The following is a 12,192-nucleotide window of genomic DNA, read 5'->3' as shown; positions in this document are numbered from 1 at the left end:
AAATATCAACCTATGTTTTTATTCCAAATTTATCTTATTTAAGAAATGTAATTAAGCTCAACTTTAAAAAAATTGGCATTTAATATTATAATACCTAACTTTTTGTACACTGTCATATATTATAACTTATTTTGTATATTATTCATGAGACTTTCTAAATATATCAAATTTTTTAATATTCTTAATTATATTTTAGCATTAATATTGGATAATAACATGAAAATTAAACTTTTTTCTTCAGAACAAGCATTATGGGTTTGAAAAGAGAATTAGAAATCATGTATAGGTATTAAATATTATATTATCATTAAGAAATATTATTTAACACAATCAGAATATTATCTATTTGATTCTAATAAATATTAAACTGAAAATATTTATATTATAAATAAATATAATAATGATATTTATTGTAAATTCATCAAAATTTAGAAATATATATAAAAAATTAAAATAATTAAGTATTTAATATTATCTTATAAGTTGTACCTAATTAATATTACATAGATATGTAACATACTAACATAGAAAGATTTAATTAATAGTTATGTAATAAATATTTAATAATTATTAAATATAAAATAAAAGGTCAATTAATATTTATTGGTTTTTTAATTTATTTAAAAAAAAATATAATTGAATAAATAGTAATATTGTTTTTTCAACATTAATAAATTATCAATGCTTTATTATTTCATTATATCGACCAATTCTTGCCAATGAATAAGGTTGATTTCTGGGATTAATTGGGAAAAATTACAAGGTAATAATTCACTAGATGAAGCAGGTTTCATAAATGCTTGTTTCTGCATTGTTGTGACATTATTGTTATTATCACAAAAGACTCTGGCAAGTGTCATGTTTCTGATTTGTTCCAGTTGATTTTAAATTATAAAAGTTAGTTTAAAAATAGTTAACTTATTAAAATAAATTGAGTAAGACTATTGGCTAACTTTTGTTGAATATACCTGGTAAATCATAAAAATATCTATCTGCAGTTCTAGTTCTTACAGTGACATATTTTAAATGTTTTTTTTGAGGGTGTCGAGATAATATAGGTATATACTTATTTGTTAATTGGTTGCAATATTTCTGTTTTACATCTACTACCACAAAGCTCATAATAAACTCATCAAATATTGTAATGAAACATTTTTATTTATTAAATTAAAAGTATTAATTTTTATGTAATTTAAATCATACAGGTATAAAATACCTACTGTAAACATAATTATTACAATGTATTTTGTTTGTTAAATTCGATACCAATGATGCTATAAGAATAACAGTTTTTTAAATAATTAAAAATATAATAAGATAATTTTATTATTTCTTTTTACAAACGTCAACTATGGACATTCAATTTGACTGTGTATGAAACATACGGAAAGAAAAATTCATCATATTGTTATTTATGGAATGAAACTCAAGCATCTCGAAGTGGTCAGGAAGTTGCATCCTAAATTTATAAATGCATACAAGACAAAATGGAGGAATTCAATGACATCAAAGAAATAATATTATACAATGATTGTTGTCCAGGACAAAATAAAAACATTTATATGACCACAATGTTCTTATACCTAGTAGCTTTTAAAAGGAAGAGAAAGGAAGAGAAAAAGGAAGAGACATGATAAAACACCATAAGTTTTTAATATCGAGCCATACACATATGGAAGCAGACACCATACATGCGACTATCCAAAAGCAGAAAAAAAGGACTAAGATTGACATTGAATTACCCAGAGATTGGGCTCTGTTAATAAGATCAGTTTGTAGAAATCCTCCAATTAATGTCATTCAAACAATATGTCATTGCAACAACAAAACTTTTTTAACTTTAAAGATTTACTTGCCAAATTATTTGTTCATAAAAAAGTTAATACTGACGGAAAAGCTATTGGATGGAATAAAATCCAATGGATGAAGTATTTGCCTGATACATTTGGTTAAGTTCTCTACAAACATACATTCTCTAGTAATAATAATGAATCAGATCAATTTAAATTATTAGGCCTGACAAAAAAAAAAACTAGATGATCCTCTGAACTATTAAATAATAATACTAATGTATTACAACCTTTACATTCAAAACCACTTCCATTAAGTAAAGAAAAGTTAAAAGACTTATAGTTACTGTTACCTTATATAAATGAATCAAGCCGTTGATTTTACAACAACTTAATTCAAAGTGTTGTACAAAATTCTAGATCCTGCAGTGACGAAGACACTGAGTAAATATAAAAAGGTCAAGTTAAAAACTTATTAAGAACTCATCAAAGTTATGAATTTAATTTAGATTTTTTTTGTTATTTATGAATTGTATTAAATCTTATTCTAATGGTGTTATAGTTTTTATAATTATTATATTTTATAAACTATACTATAGTTACAAGTACAGACTTATACAATATTAATATTACTACTTATTACTATGTAAACCTAAGTCAAAAGTTATTTACTAAATATTAATTTGTTATACTTGTCTAAGTTTAAAATATAGTTTTTCACATTTGTACAGTGATTTGTGATATATTGATGCAAAATTCAGGGTTTAACTTTTATGTTTATAAATTATGAAAATGTTAATTTATTGTACCTCAAGCTGTTTATAATGTTTCAATATAAGGGCCAAAGTCATAATTTTTTTTTTTAATTATAATTTTATAATGGCCAATGTAAATAGAAAACCTTCAATATTTAACTATAAAATTCATACCATATTCTAAAATGTAGGGTAAACTATATTTACATCCATAACAAAAACAAAAACATGAACAATTAAAAAAAAATTGCTATGAAGTTTCAAAAAAAAAGAGGTTATATTCCTGATTATTAAACAGTGATTAAAAGTGAGATTGGCCCTTTTTGATCCAAGCCCCAGATATGAATTTGTCAAACTACAGCTCCAATACAGAAACTGTAATTAATTGATAAATATATGATTTTAATCACGAGCAGCAAAAACACATACATTCATATCTTCTACAGATATTTACAAGACAATAATAATCATAAAAAATTTATTTTTCACAAATTTAAAATCCATTTGTAAGCACCGACAGTATTAAAGGGGCTCACCGACTTGAAGATAAGGTTATCTGTTGGTTAACATTAAACTACAGATATACCCTGTTAATTTAAAAAGTAAAAAGTAAAATTAATTTCATCAATTTAAAAAAAATAAATAAAAAATTGATTATTTACCCGTAACTAATAAAGTGTCTTTTGACGTTGAATTTAGTGAATCTTCATAATTGGAATGCGCCAAGTCAGACAATTACTCAAAATGCTTTTGTCATTTTTGCACATTCCAATGTAGACATTCAGCCAAAGAATTAAACCAATCAGATATTTGGTCTTGAGCACATATTGATGGTAACGAAAATATAGATGTAGTTACTCGTAAGCTGTAAATAAAATATTTGTTATTCTATTAAATGCAATGTACTTAAAGAACTTAAAGCACAATGGAAAGCAAATATTCATGCAAACTGATACACATGGTATTCAGAACCCCTCAATATTACATGTATATTTTTTAATATCAATATTGCATTTCGTTTGTATCACGAAACACAGAGTGTGTTGAACGACGTTGTGACAGTGGGATCCGCTGAATAAGGGTTTTTGTATGTGACACCGGGCATCGTTGCATCGACACACAGGGAGAGACAGTCAGTCATAGTATTACCAGTGTTAGACTAACTATTTGTAGTTATACTTATAATTTTTAACTACCAATTCTATAATAAATACATTAATTATTTTAATATTCAATTGGTGCGTACGCTTTATTTTAATTGTGTTGTGTTAAATCCATAACAATAGTTATCATTTTCATAGGTCTTAAAATTACTAATATAATTTTATTGCAATATGGTTAGATGGTTAAAACGTGTGGGTATCGTAAATAAATGTATCGTGTTTAATAACTAAATTATCATATTTGATGTAATTAATAAATAATAATACATAAATAAGTTATTATTGAGGTTTGATTCCATATACTCTGGTCCTTTCCTTGATTAAATACTTTACAAGGTGAAAATCAAATTTTACTGTGCACATATTATCCATCACTTAATATTATTCTACATTTTTTATTGACCAACCTATCATCTGCACACAACTCCTGTTGATTTCTGCCGTCAAATGAAACCCAAGCTGTTGATCTTGCATCCGGACTCAACATAATCTGCAAACAGTATACAAATTTGCTATATCAGTACCAATACTAGAATCTATTTAGAATTAAAACACTTAATACTTAAATACATAGAATTTAAAAAATCTATTTTTAAGCTAATGACAATTTTATTATCATCATTTAAAGATGCCAATCGACTTATATTTCAATATACATACTATACAATATACTAGAATTTATTTAAATAAGCATTAATTTTAATTTTTAATACTAAACTGCTAATACCTAATAATATTTTTTAACAAATATTTCAATACTTAGATAACCATGTGCACTTCAAAAGCATTTAAACAAATACAAGCTTTGACAAATAACAACAATGTAAAATATATTGTATAGACAGTTAAATCACAGTCCATTTTTTTTTCGTATTATAGTATTACTTATCACCATGAAATATTTCTTACCGATTACGACCAACAAATGAAACCCAAACCGTATTGCGACTTTTTGGTGATACCATTATATCTATAGAAAGAAACAAAATATATCCTAACTCTATTGATCTAGCAACCATTAAACTGTTTTATTATAACTTATAAAATGCTAACAAAAATTAAAATTAAACAAAATATATAGAGAATTCTACACCACGAGTGTGAATAAACTAATAATTAAATTCTACAATTTTAAATTTATTTATTAATACCATTGTTATTGAAGAAATTAACCTATATAAAAGATGTAAAATAATTTTGATAAATTAAGTCGATATAACTTAAAAGTTAAATCAATAAAATTTATAATCTAATCTAATTCAAATGCATTCGGTTAAATGTTTTGTAAAATTTAAATTTAAATTTATATTAAAAATGATCATTACCTCAATGGAAATGTACATGTTCAATAATATTGAACCATGTACAGTAAACATAAATATTTGTATCTAAAATTTTAATAGCATACAATTTGCTTATAGCCTTATAGGTAATTTCAAATATAATATAAAAATATTAAAAAATGTAGGTGTAATTTTTAATTCTACAAAAAATAAAACTTCAGTTTCATAACATATTGTGTTTAACTTATCGATAATGAGACAAATTTTATATTGAAGATCAATTTTTTTTTTAATATTATTTTTTAATTTAAACAAATTCACTAAATAAAAATAAATTTATTTTCAATTTAAATATTTATTTAATTATTTTAATATTATTTCTAAGATTAATAATTTTACTGTTAAAAGATAACTTTAAATACTTATACAATACATTTATATATTATACATTCAATTATATTTCAGCTTACAATATTTTTCTTTGCAGCTTCATCATGTTTATTTTTTCAACTATTTTAAAGTAAGCTATAATATTGGTAGCAACTGACACAATAATACAAATTATAATGTATAGTTTTGAATATAGTAGAATACTAGAAATAGATTGATTTATTATTCATTATATTGCAATATTAGCTTTATCGTAAGAAGAATCAACATATCAATGATAGCCAGGGTCAAGATTCACAAAGATGTCTTTATAATATATATTACCATTGATTATTTATACTATAGTACTTATAATCAATGATATTAGTGTGTAATTTTGCAATTTGTGAATTATAATAATTACCGATGATTGTAGGCATAAAAAAATACTCCTTAATTGTTGAAAGTATATAAATACACATATAAAACATTAAAGTTATCAATATTAAATTAATTGATAATCCTGTCATATTCTTGATATTTAAAAAGTTATTTTTGAAAAACAGAAATTTATAAATACTTGATAGTTTAGACTATCAATAAAAATTAAAAATTATTCGGTTTAATTCCAAGTTATTTAACCAAATTCAATATTTTTAACTATTCAAATAGTACTAAATTGATTTAATAGTTCAAAAAACTGTTCAGTAAACCATAAAAATATTCTAATTGAGTATTTGATATTTGTATGTTAATAGCGCTTATTAGTAATATAGGATTAAATTAAATGTTAGTTTTATGTTCATGAATAAAATGCAATCATGTAAAAAAGTATGCAATACTTAATAATATGTAATTTAAAATTGCTTAATTATTTTTTATCACCAAGTGTGAAATTCTTTTAAAATAATAATTTACTTTTAACTCAACACCGGCAGGTACTACTATTGGCCTGAAAGACAAAGAATGAGGGCATATAGGAGTCACCATGATGGCTGGAACACTCGGGTGAATCATTGATGCACCCACAGCAACTGCATATGCTGTACTTCCAGTTGGTGTTGAGACAATTAAACCTAATAACAAAAATTAAGTTTTATTTAATAAATTACAAAAATTTGATTTAAATAGTAATTTATATATCTTGAGAGCTAGAATATAGTAGATAAATTTTGAATTAAAAAACATAAAAACTTGACATTTCCTAGTTTCCTACACACTAATAGACATTGAATCTTAAACACGTATGTCTATATACACAAATAATTTAATAGCTATATCAATGTAAATTTTAATAAAATTTTATACTTAAATAATATAAATTATGCATTTTATTTAATAAAAAATGTATTCATTACCATCTCCTTGGACAGATGTTATGTATTTTCCATCTAAAAATAAGTCAATGTTCAAAAGGTATGGTGATGGTCCGCGGCCAATAACTACTTCATTAAGTACCAGTAAATTTCGCTGAGGCTTTTCTTTATCTTCATTTTTCCTAACTATTATACACTTAAGTCTACTGCGTAACATTAAAGCAGCATGTCCTTCAAGTACATTAGTCACTTGCTGTTGGAAATTTTCAAACTTAAAAGGCGTTAAAAAACCCAAGGAACCCAAGTGGAACGCCATAATTGGTGGTACAGATTGCTGAAAAGAAAAAAACAACATTTTGATTAACAATAATAAAATAAAATTAAAGATGAAATACTAATTTTGAAATTACTTGAAACAAAAGACTAGCGTGGAGCAGAGTACCGTCACCACCTAAACAAATAATGAAATCTATTTTGTCTGTTAGATCATCTTTACTATCTTGAAAAGAGTTTAATTTCTCTCGTATTTCCATGAAATCCGAGTTACTAGAGAGTATTGTATCTTCCATCACAGAATGTTCCACAAATACTATCATATTTTTTTCCTGAGAACAAATAGTAAGTTTTAAAACAACAATTTACATTATCTTCACACGAGTATCCAATTAAAAATATTCGTACTTGTATTAGCCATCTGACGAGTTCTATGAATGATGGTAAAACAGATATGTTTCTAACTTTTTTTATCACCAATACAGACAAAGGACTTTTGTACCATGTCAAGCGTTGCCTGGCTGGATCTTGAATTTTTCTGGACAAACAGAAAATAAAAAAACATAAATACACAACGACAAACCGTTATTTAACTGACTTACGTGATTAATGCAGATGTTTTCATGATACAACCGCATGGTCCAAACTGTTGGACCGGGCTAGAGGCGTTCAACGACCGCGTTCTCCTGAAAGCAAAAAAAAAAAAAGTGTCGATTATTAAACGAACTGTAAGGAGTGAACAACACGGATATGAATGGAACGAAAGGATAGACTAATTTTCGGGTCACATACGAAAAATATTTTACACGATTCTGTGTGTGAGTACACTTACGGGTCAATGTCGTCTACGACGACCAATTCCTTCATGTCGTTCATAACTGCGGCACAACGTTAGAAATTCCGTTTTACATGTATACGGGACGGCAGGAAGAGCGATATGGTTTTAAAACAACTACGGATCTGAACGCCGTGCGTTTTCGATATTTTCCAGCAGAAGGCACTAAACACACTCAGTAACAACAAACAGTCAACAGTTAAGAATTACTACTCTTAAGTAAGAACTCTCTCAAACGGAAATCAGGAAATTCTTCAATGAAAATATTATTATGAAATAGTGATAACTGATAAATGTGATCGAAGACGTACCAAACCGACTATTGTCATCGGAATATTATCAGATGATATTATAATATTATATTGTTATCACCGTAGTCGTATGGGTGTGTGCGCGGTCGTCTATGCCACCACCAACGTGGTGGGAAATTTATTTCGTTAGTCGCTAGAGCACGCTGAACGAATTTCGGCAGACGGCGGAGCGACTTATCCGGTACGGAGGCAGAGTCGGTATAATATTAGATAATATAGTATGCACAACGCGATGTATAAATAATGAATATAATAATGGGAGGTAACCGTCCGATATTATTTTTTAATTTTATGTTTATAGCCCCGGCTGCGACTCGCGATCATGCATCAAGTGATCACATTTAATAATATTATTATTTACTACAATTATATAATACTATAAGGTGGATCTTATGGATCCTTAAGGGATCTCCAAATATCCTAATTAGGTAGTATTGTTACGCCTATGAGCTATGGTATACTATTAAATTTAATAAACTTAATTGAAAATATATTTAGCACCAATAAAGGTATAGAATATAATATGTACACATATAGTTTATTATTGCACTAGTTTTTATTAAATAATCTTCGATATTAATTTTCCGTCTTAATACAATAATAGTGAGATGATGATTGTGATGTACCTACTACAATTAAACTTAATTTAAATAATGAAATGTATTTAAAATTGCATATACAAATAGATATAAATAGATATTTACATAATAATAATTATAATGTGTATAGCATTATCAAGTTACTTCCTTTAATAGGTATAGGAATAGCATAAATTATATCGTAATTCGTTCTTAAACATTAACTATATTAAAAGTAATATTTGTTTACCTATACTTAGCCTGTACATCACCAAACCCATGTCTTAAATTATAATTTAATGTATTCATATTGTGATTAAATATAGTATTTTATTATCTTTTCATAGAAATAATTATTGTATGCTTATATTTTAGACAATATGTATTATTTATATTGCTTGAAACTTCAAAATTAATTTCAGCATTCCGATTTTCTGAAAGTCTGTCTTTGGAAAGTTGAGAATCGATCAGTTGTCCATGAAACGGACTTCCAAATTCCAAAGAATAATTAATTTCTGATAATAAATCCTCAGGAAAAACCTTATTATGAATTTGTTCGATACTTTTTTGAATTTGATTTTCTACATCGTAGATTTTAAGATTTGTGTATCAGTTTGTTGAGTTTATTATTAAAGCTATATATACCATTTAAAATTAGTTACCAATTTGTATTGAGAATTATTAAGTTAATTAATATTTAAGTAATTATTTATATCTTGTTCACATAGTTGAAGAATATCTCGATCGTTAGATTTAGTAGTGGTGGCGCACAGAACAAACAACTAAAGACTTGTCGGTGGTTTAGGTGGTTCCCACTTGTCGTGTATCGGACGACCGACAATCCTATTGGATAAACTGAAAGTCCTACTCATTCTTCAGCCGGTAATCATCCAAACAAACATACGTATGTACGACGACGGAGCATTATTTACTATATTTTAAAGGATTTTTCTCTCTTTTTTTACTGTCTGAACTGCATAAATAACAGTTACTGAACGTCTACTTATTCATATCATATACATATCTTGATTTTAAAGTAAAGTTCATTTACGAACGAAGATTCCAAACGCTACACATATAATTTGGATATGCATCGTTCAAATAATTCATATTAAAAACCTTTTTTTTCTAGTTCTCAATATTCAAATTTTTCATAGATTTTTTTTTTATTCTTACTGCACACACACGTATTACACTGATAGAGAAGGGAAAATTGTATGAGAAGTAAAATAAATTATATTTGTATTATGGAGCAAAGGAATATCAAATTAGAAATTTTTATAGGTATAAATAAAAATTATAATTTAAGAGGACGTCGCATCCGCGTGATTCTAAACGATTATAATGAACGTTATATTGGAAATAATGGAAAAAATTCAGCGTCTTGCCCTCTGGAATATTGTCATATTTTAATTTTATAATAGATATATTTACTCTAGAACCAAAATTGAGCGAGTTTTACTCAGACTGCGTAAACGCATTTTGTCTACGTCGTACGTGTGTAAGACGGAAACAACACATACGGGTGCGACGTTCTTTTAAAAAAAAATATGTTATTTTAAAAAGTTATTAAAAATTACAAAATATCTTACAACTTTTTTAACCATCATTGAACAAAGATAGTATTGTATCTATATGGGGTATATGTAATCAAAATAAACAAAATAAAATCGTGAAGTGTATATGACCCGCAGTATATAAGTATAAATTTGGAATGTGACTCGCAAGTCGGAAAAGGTTGAGCGCGCTTGTCTTATAGTATGAAACCACCATATTAGTTGTTTACCGACCCGTTGCACTGGAAATGCGTCGAGTTGTGTTTTCGTGTAAACTTATTATCTTACATAATATGATGCTATCGCTCCAGGCGGCAACTGGTTTTATTCTACGTTTTTTTCGTCGAGTGACGCGCCACAACGAGACGCGGGCTGTTAGGCTCGGGCCACATGATGCGTTTTTTCCGCACGGAAAATATATGATGCGAAAATTCCGCAATAGTCGTGTTCGACCAAACGATGACCAAACGAATTAGGTATAATATTATGTTTTGAACAAAAGTAACGCAGTACGCAGTACGGCGTTAGAAAGCCGCACAGCTGGGCGATTGTAAACTTTGCCAGAATACCGGTTAAGATAAAAAGGTAATAAAAGGGCTAATGTAAACTCCACCAAATCAAAAAAAGATGACAGTGTTATAGGATGCTATAAATAGGTACACTAATGGAGTAATACAAGGCTTAGAATATTTACAAATTGTATCACATCATTTAGTTTACATGCATGACATTACTATTAACTATATATTTTTGGATTATAAGGTACAGGGCCCCCACATACAATAACAGGCTCACGGGCCCTTAAAATAGCCGGGCTCCTGTACTCAAGTTCCATCAGCCCCGCCCCCCTTTGCGTGGGTCCTGATTATGTATAACGATTATTTATAATGATTTTTTTATTATGATTTAAATATTTAATGATGATAATATGATAATACATTATATTATAATTTTTTTTTAATAATATATTATATTCATTTTATACTACTACTTGATTTTCTTCATTGGCGGAGTATAAATGAACTCAATTTTACCTGATTTTTTTCAGTGGCGGAGTTTACTTGCGCCCGGACAGCTGCATCCCCTGTACCATACACAATATATATATGTATATATATATAATGTAGACGACATACCTGCACTGCAAGATCTTGTCGTCTTCTTTGTGTTTCTCGTTCTTTTATTCTACCCTATACAGCGATAAGTAAAATAAATCACCCTCTGTATAATTTCTGCTTATAAAATGTGTGACCGTCTTCTTTGTGAGTGGTATTTGTACCATTGCTTTTATACATATTGAATTTTAAGTGTTATTATTGCTTTCGATGTTTTATATATCTACAGTGCCGTACGGCCCCGTAAGAATTGGCGACTGTCGGGTCGTTTTAGAAATGAAATTAACTGTAAGAAATATATATTGAGGTGGGTCGTCACCAGTCGCCTGCAGTGTGTTACAATGGTTATTTTTTTATAAAGCCGAAAAAATGTTCGGATCTTACGTATTGCTCTCAACCTTCGACTTATTATTACCACTTGGCCGGTGCCGTATTCAGTAATTGACCATACGCACAAAACTGCAGAAATGCAATCGCCGATGAACGCACAATTTTAATAATGTGATAAATATTAAGTTGATAATAATATTAGAAAATAATAATAATAATATTTTAACTTTTCGCTTATTGTGCACAGCACAAACACAATGAATAAGATATAATTGTAAACCTTAAATTGTTAAATAGGTCTAAACTAATAAATTATTTAGTTGAGTTATAACTGAGAATTGTAATATTTACGTAATAGAGTGTACTGAGTATACATAGCGGCGACGAAATTATGACGTAGTGCGTATTTTTTTTATTTACGATGGCTAGCTAAATAATTATTGTGAATATTTTTTAATGGTATTTCTCTTTTCATCTTTTTTGATACTGAATGTTATTTTTTTTTCTAAATCCTAATA

General features: G+C 27.4%; 2 protein-coding genes across 2 annotated transcripts; both read right to left on the bottom strand.

Moving 5' to 3' along the window:
• Nucleotides 1-689: 689 nt before the first annotated feature.
• LOC113560107 (peroxidase mlt-7-like) lies at nucleotides 690-1,800 on the bottom strand. The gene is made up of 3 exons (XM_026965881.1): nucleotides 1,733-1,800; nucleotides 957-1,006; nucleotides 690-886 (listed from the first exon to the last, which is right to left on the bottom strand). Exons 1-3 carry the CDS (start codon nucleotides 1,798-1,800, stop codon nucleotides 690-692), a joined length of 315 nt encoding a protein of 104 aa, XP_026821682.1.
• A 1,214-nt stretch (nucleotides 1,801-3,014) lies between these two features.
• On the bottom strand, nucleotides 3,015-8,002 carry LOC113559823 (NAD kinase-like). The gene is made up of 9 exons (XM_026965587.1): nucleotides 7,782-8,002; nucleotides 7,552-7,635; nucleotides 7,358-7,487; nucleotides 7,087-7,281; nucleotides 6,719-7,010; nucleotides 6,279-6,436; nucleotides 4,116-4,198; nucleotides 3,208-3,410; nucleotides 3,015-3,132 (listed from the first exon to the last, which is right to left on the bottom strand). Exons 1-8 carry the CDS (start codon nucleotides 7,823-7,825, stop codon nucleotides 3,299-3,301), a joined length of 1,098 nt encoding a protein of 365 aa, XP_026821388.1. The 5' UTR covers nucleotides 7,826-8,002; the 3' UTR covers nucleotides 3,015-3,132; nucleotides 3,208-3,298.
• Nucleotides 8,003-12,192: the final 4,190 nt, after the last annotated feature.

Source organism: Rhopalosiphum maidis, chromosome 3 (assembly GCF_003676215.2).
Source record: "Rhopalosiphum maidis isolate BTI-1 chromosome 3, ASM367621v3, whole genome shotgun sequence".
NCBI classification, from domain to species: Eukaryota; Metazoa; Arthropoda; class Insecta; order Hemiptera; family Aphididae; genus Rhopalosiphum; species Rhopalosiphum maidis.
This window is presented reverse-complemented; position numbering and strand designations above follow the sequence as displayed.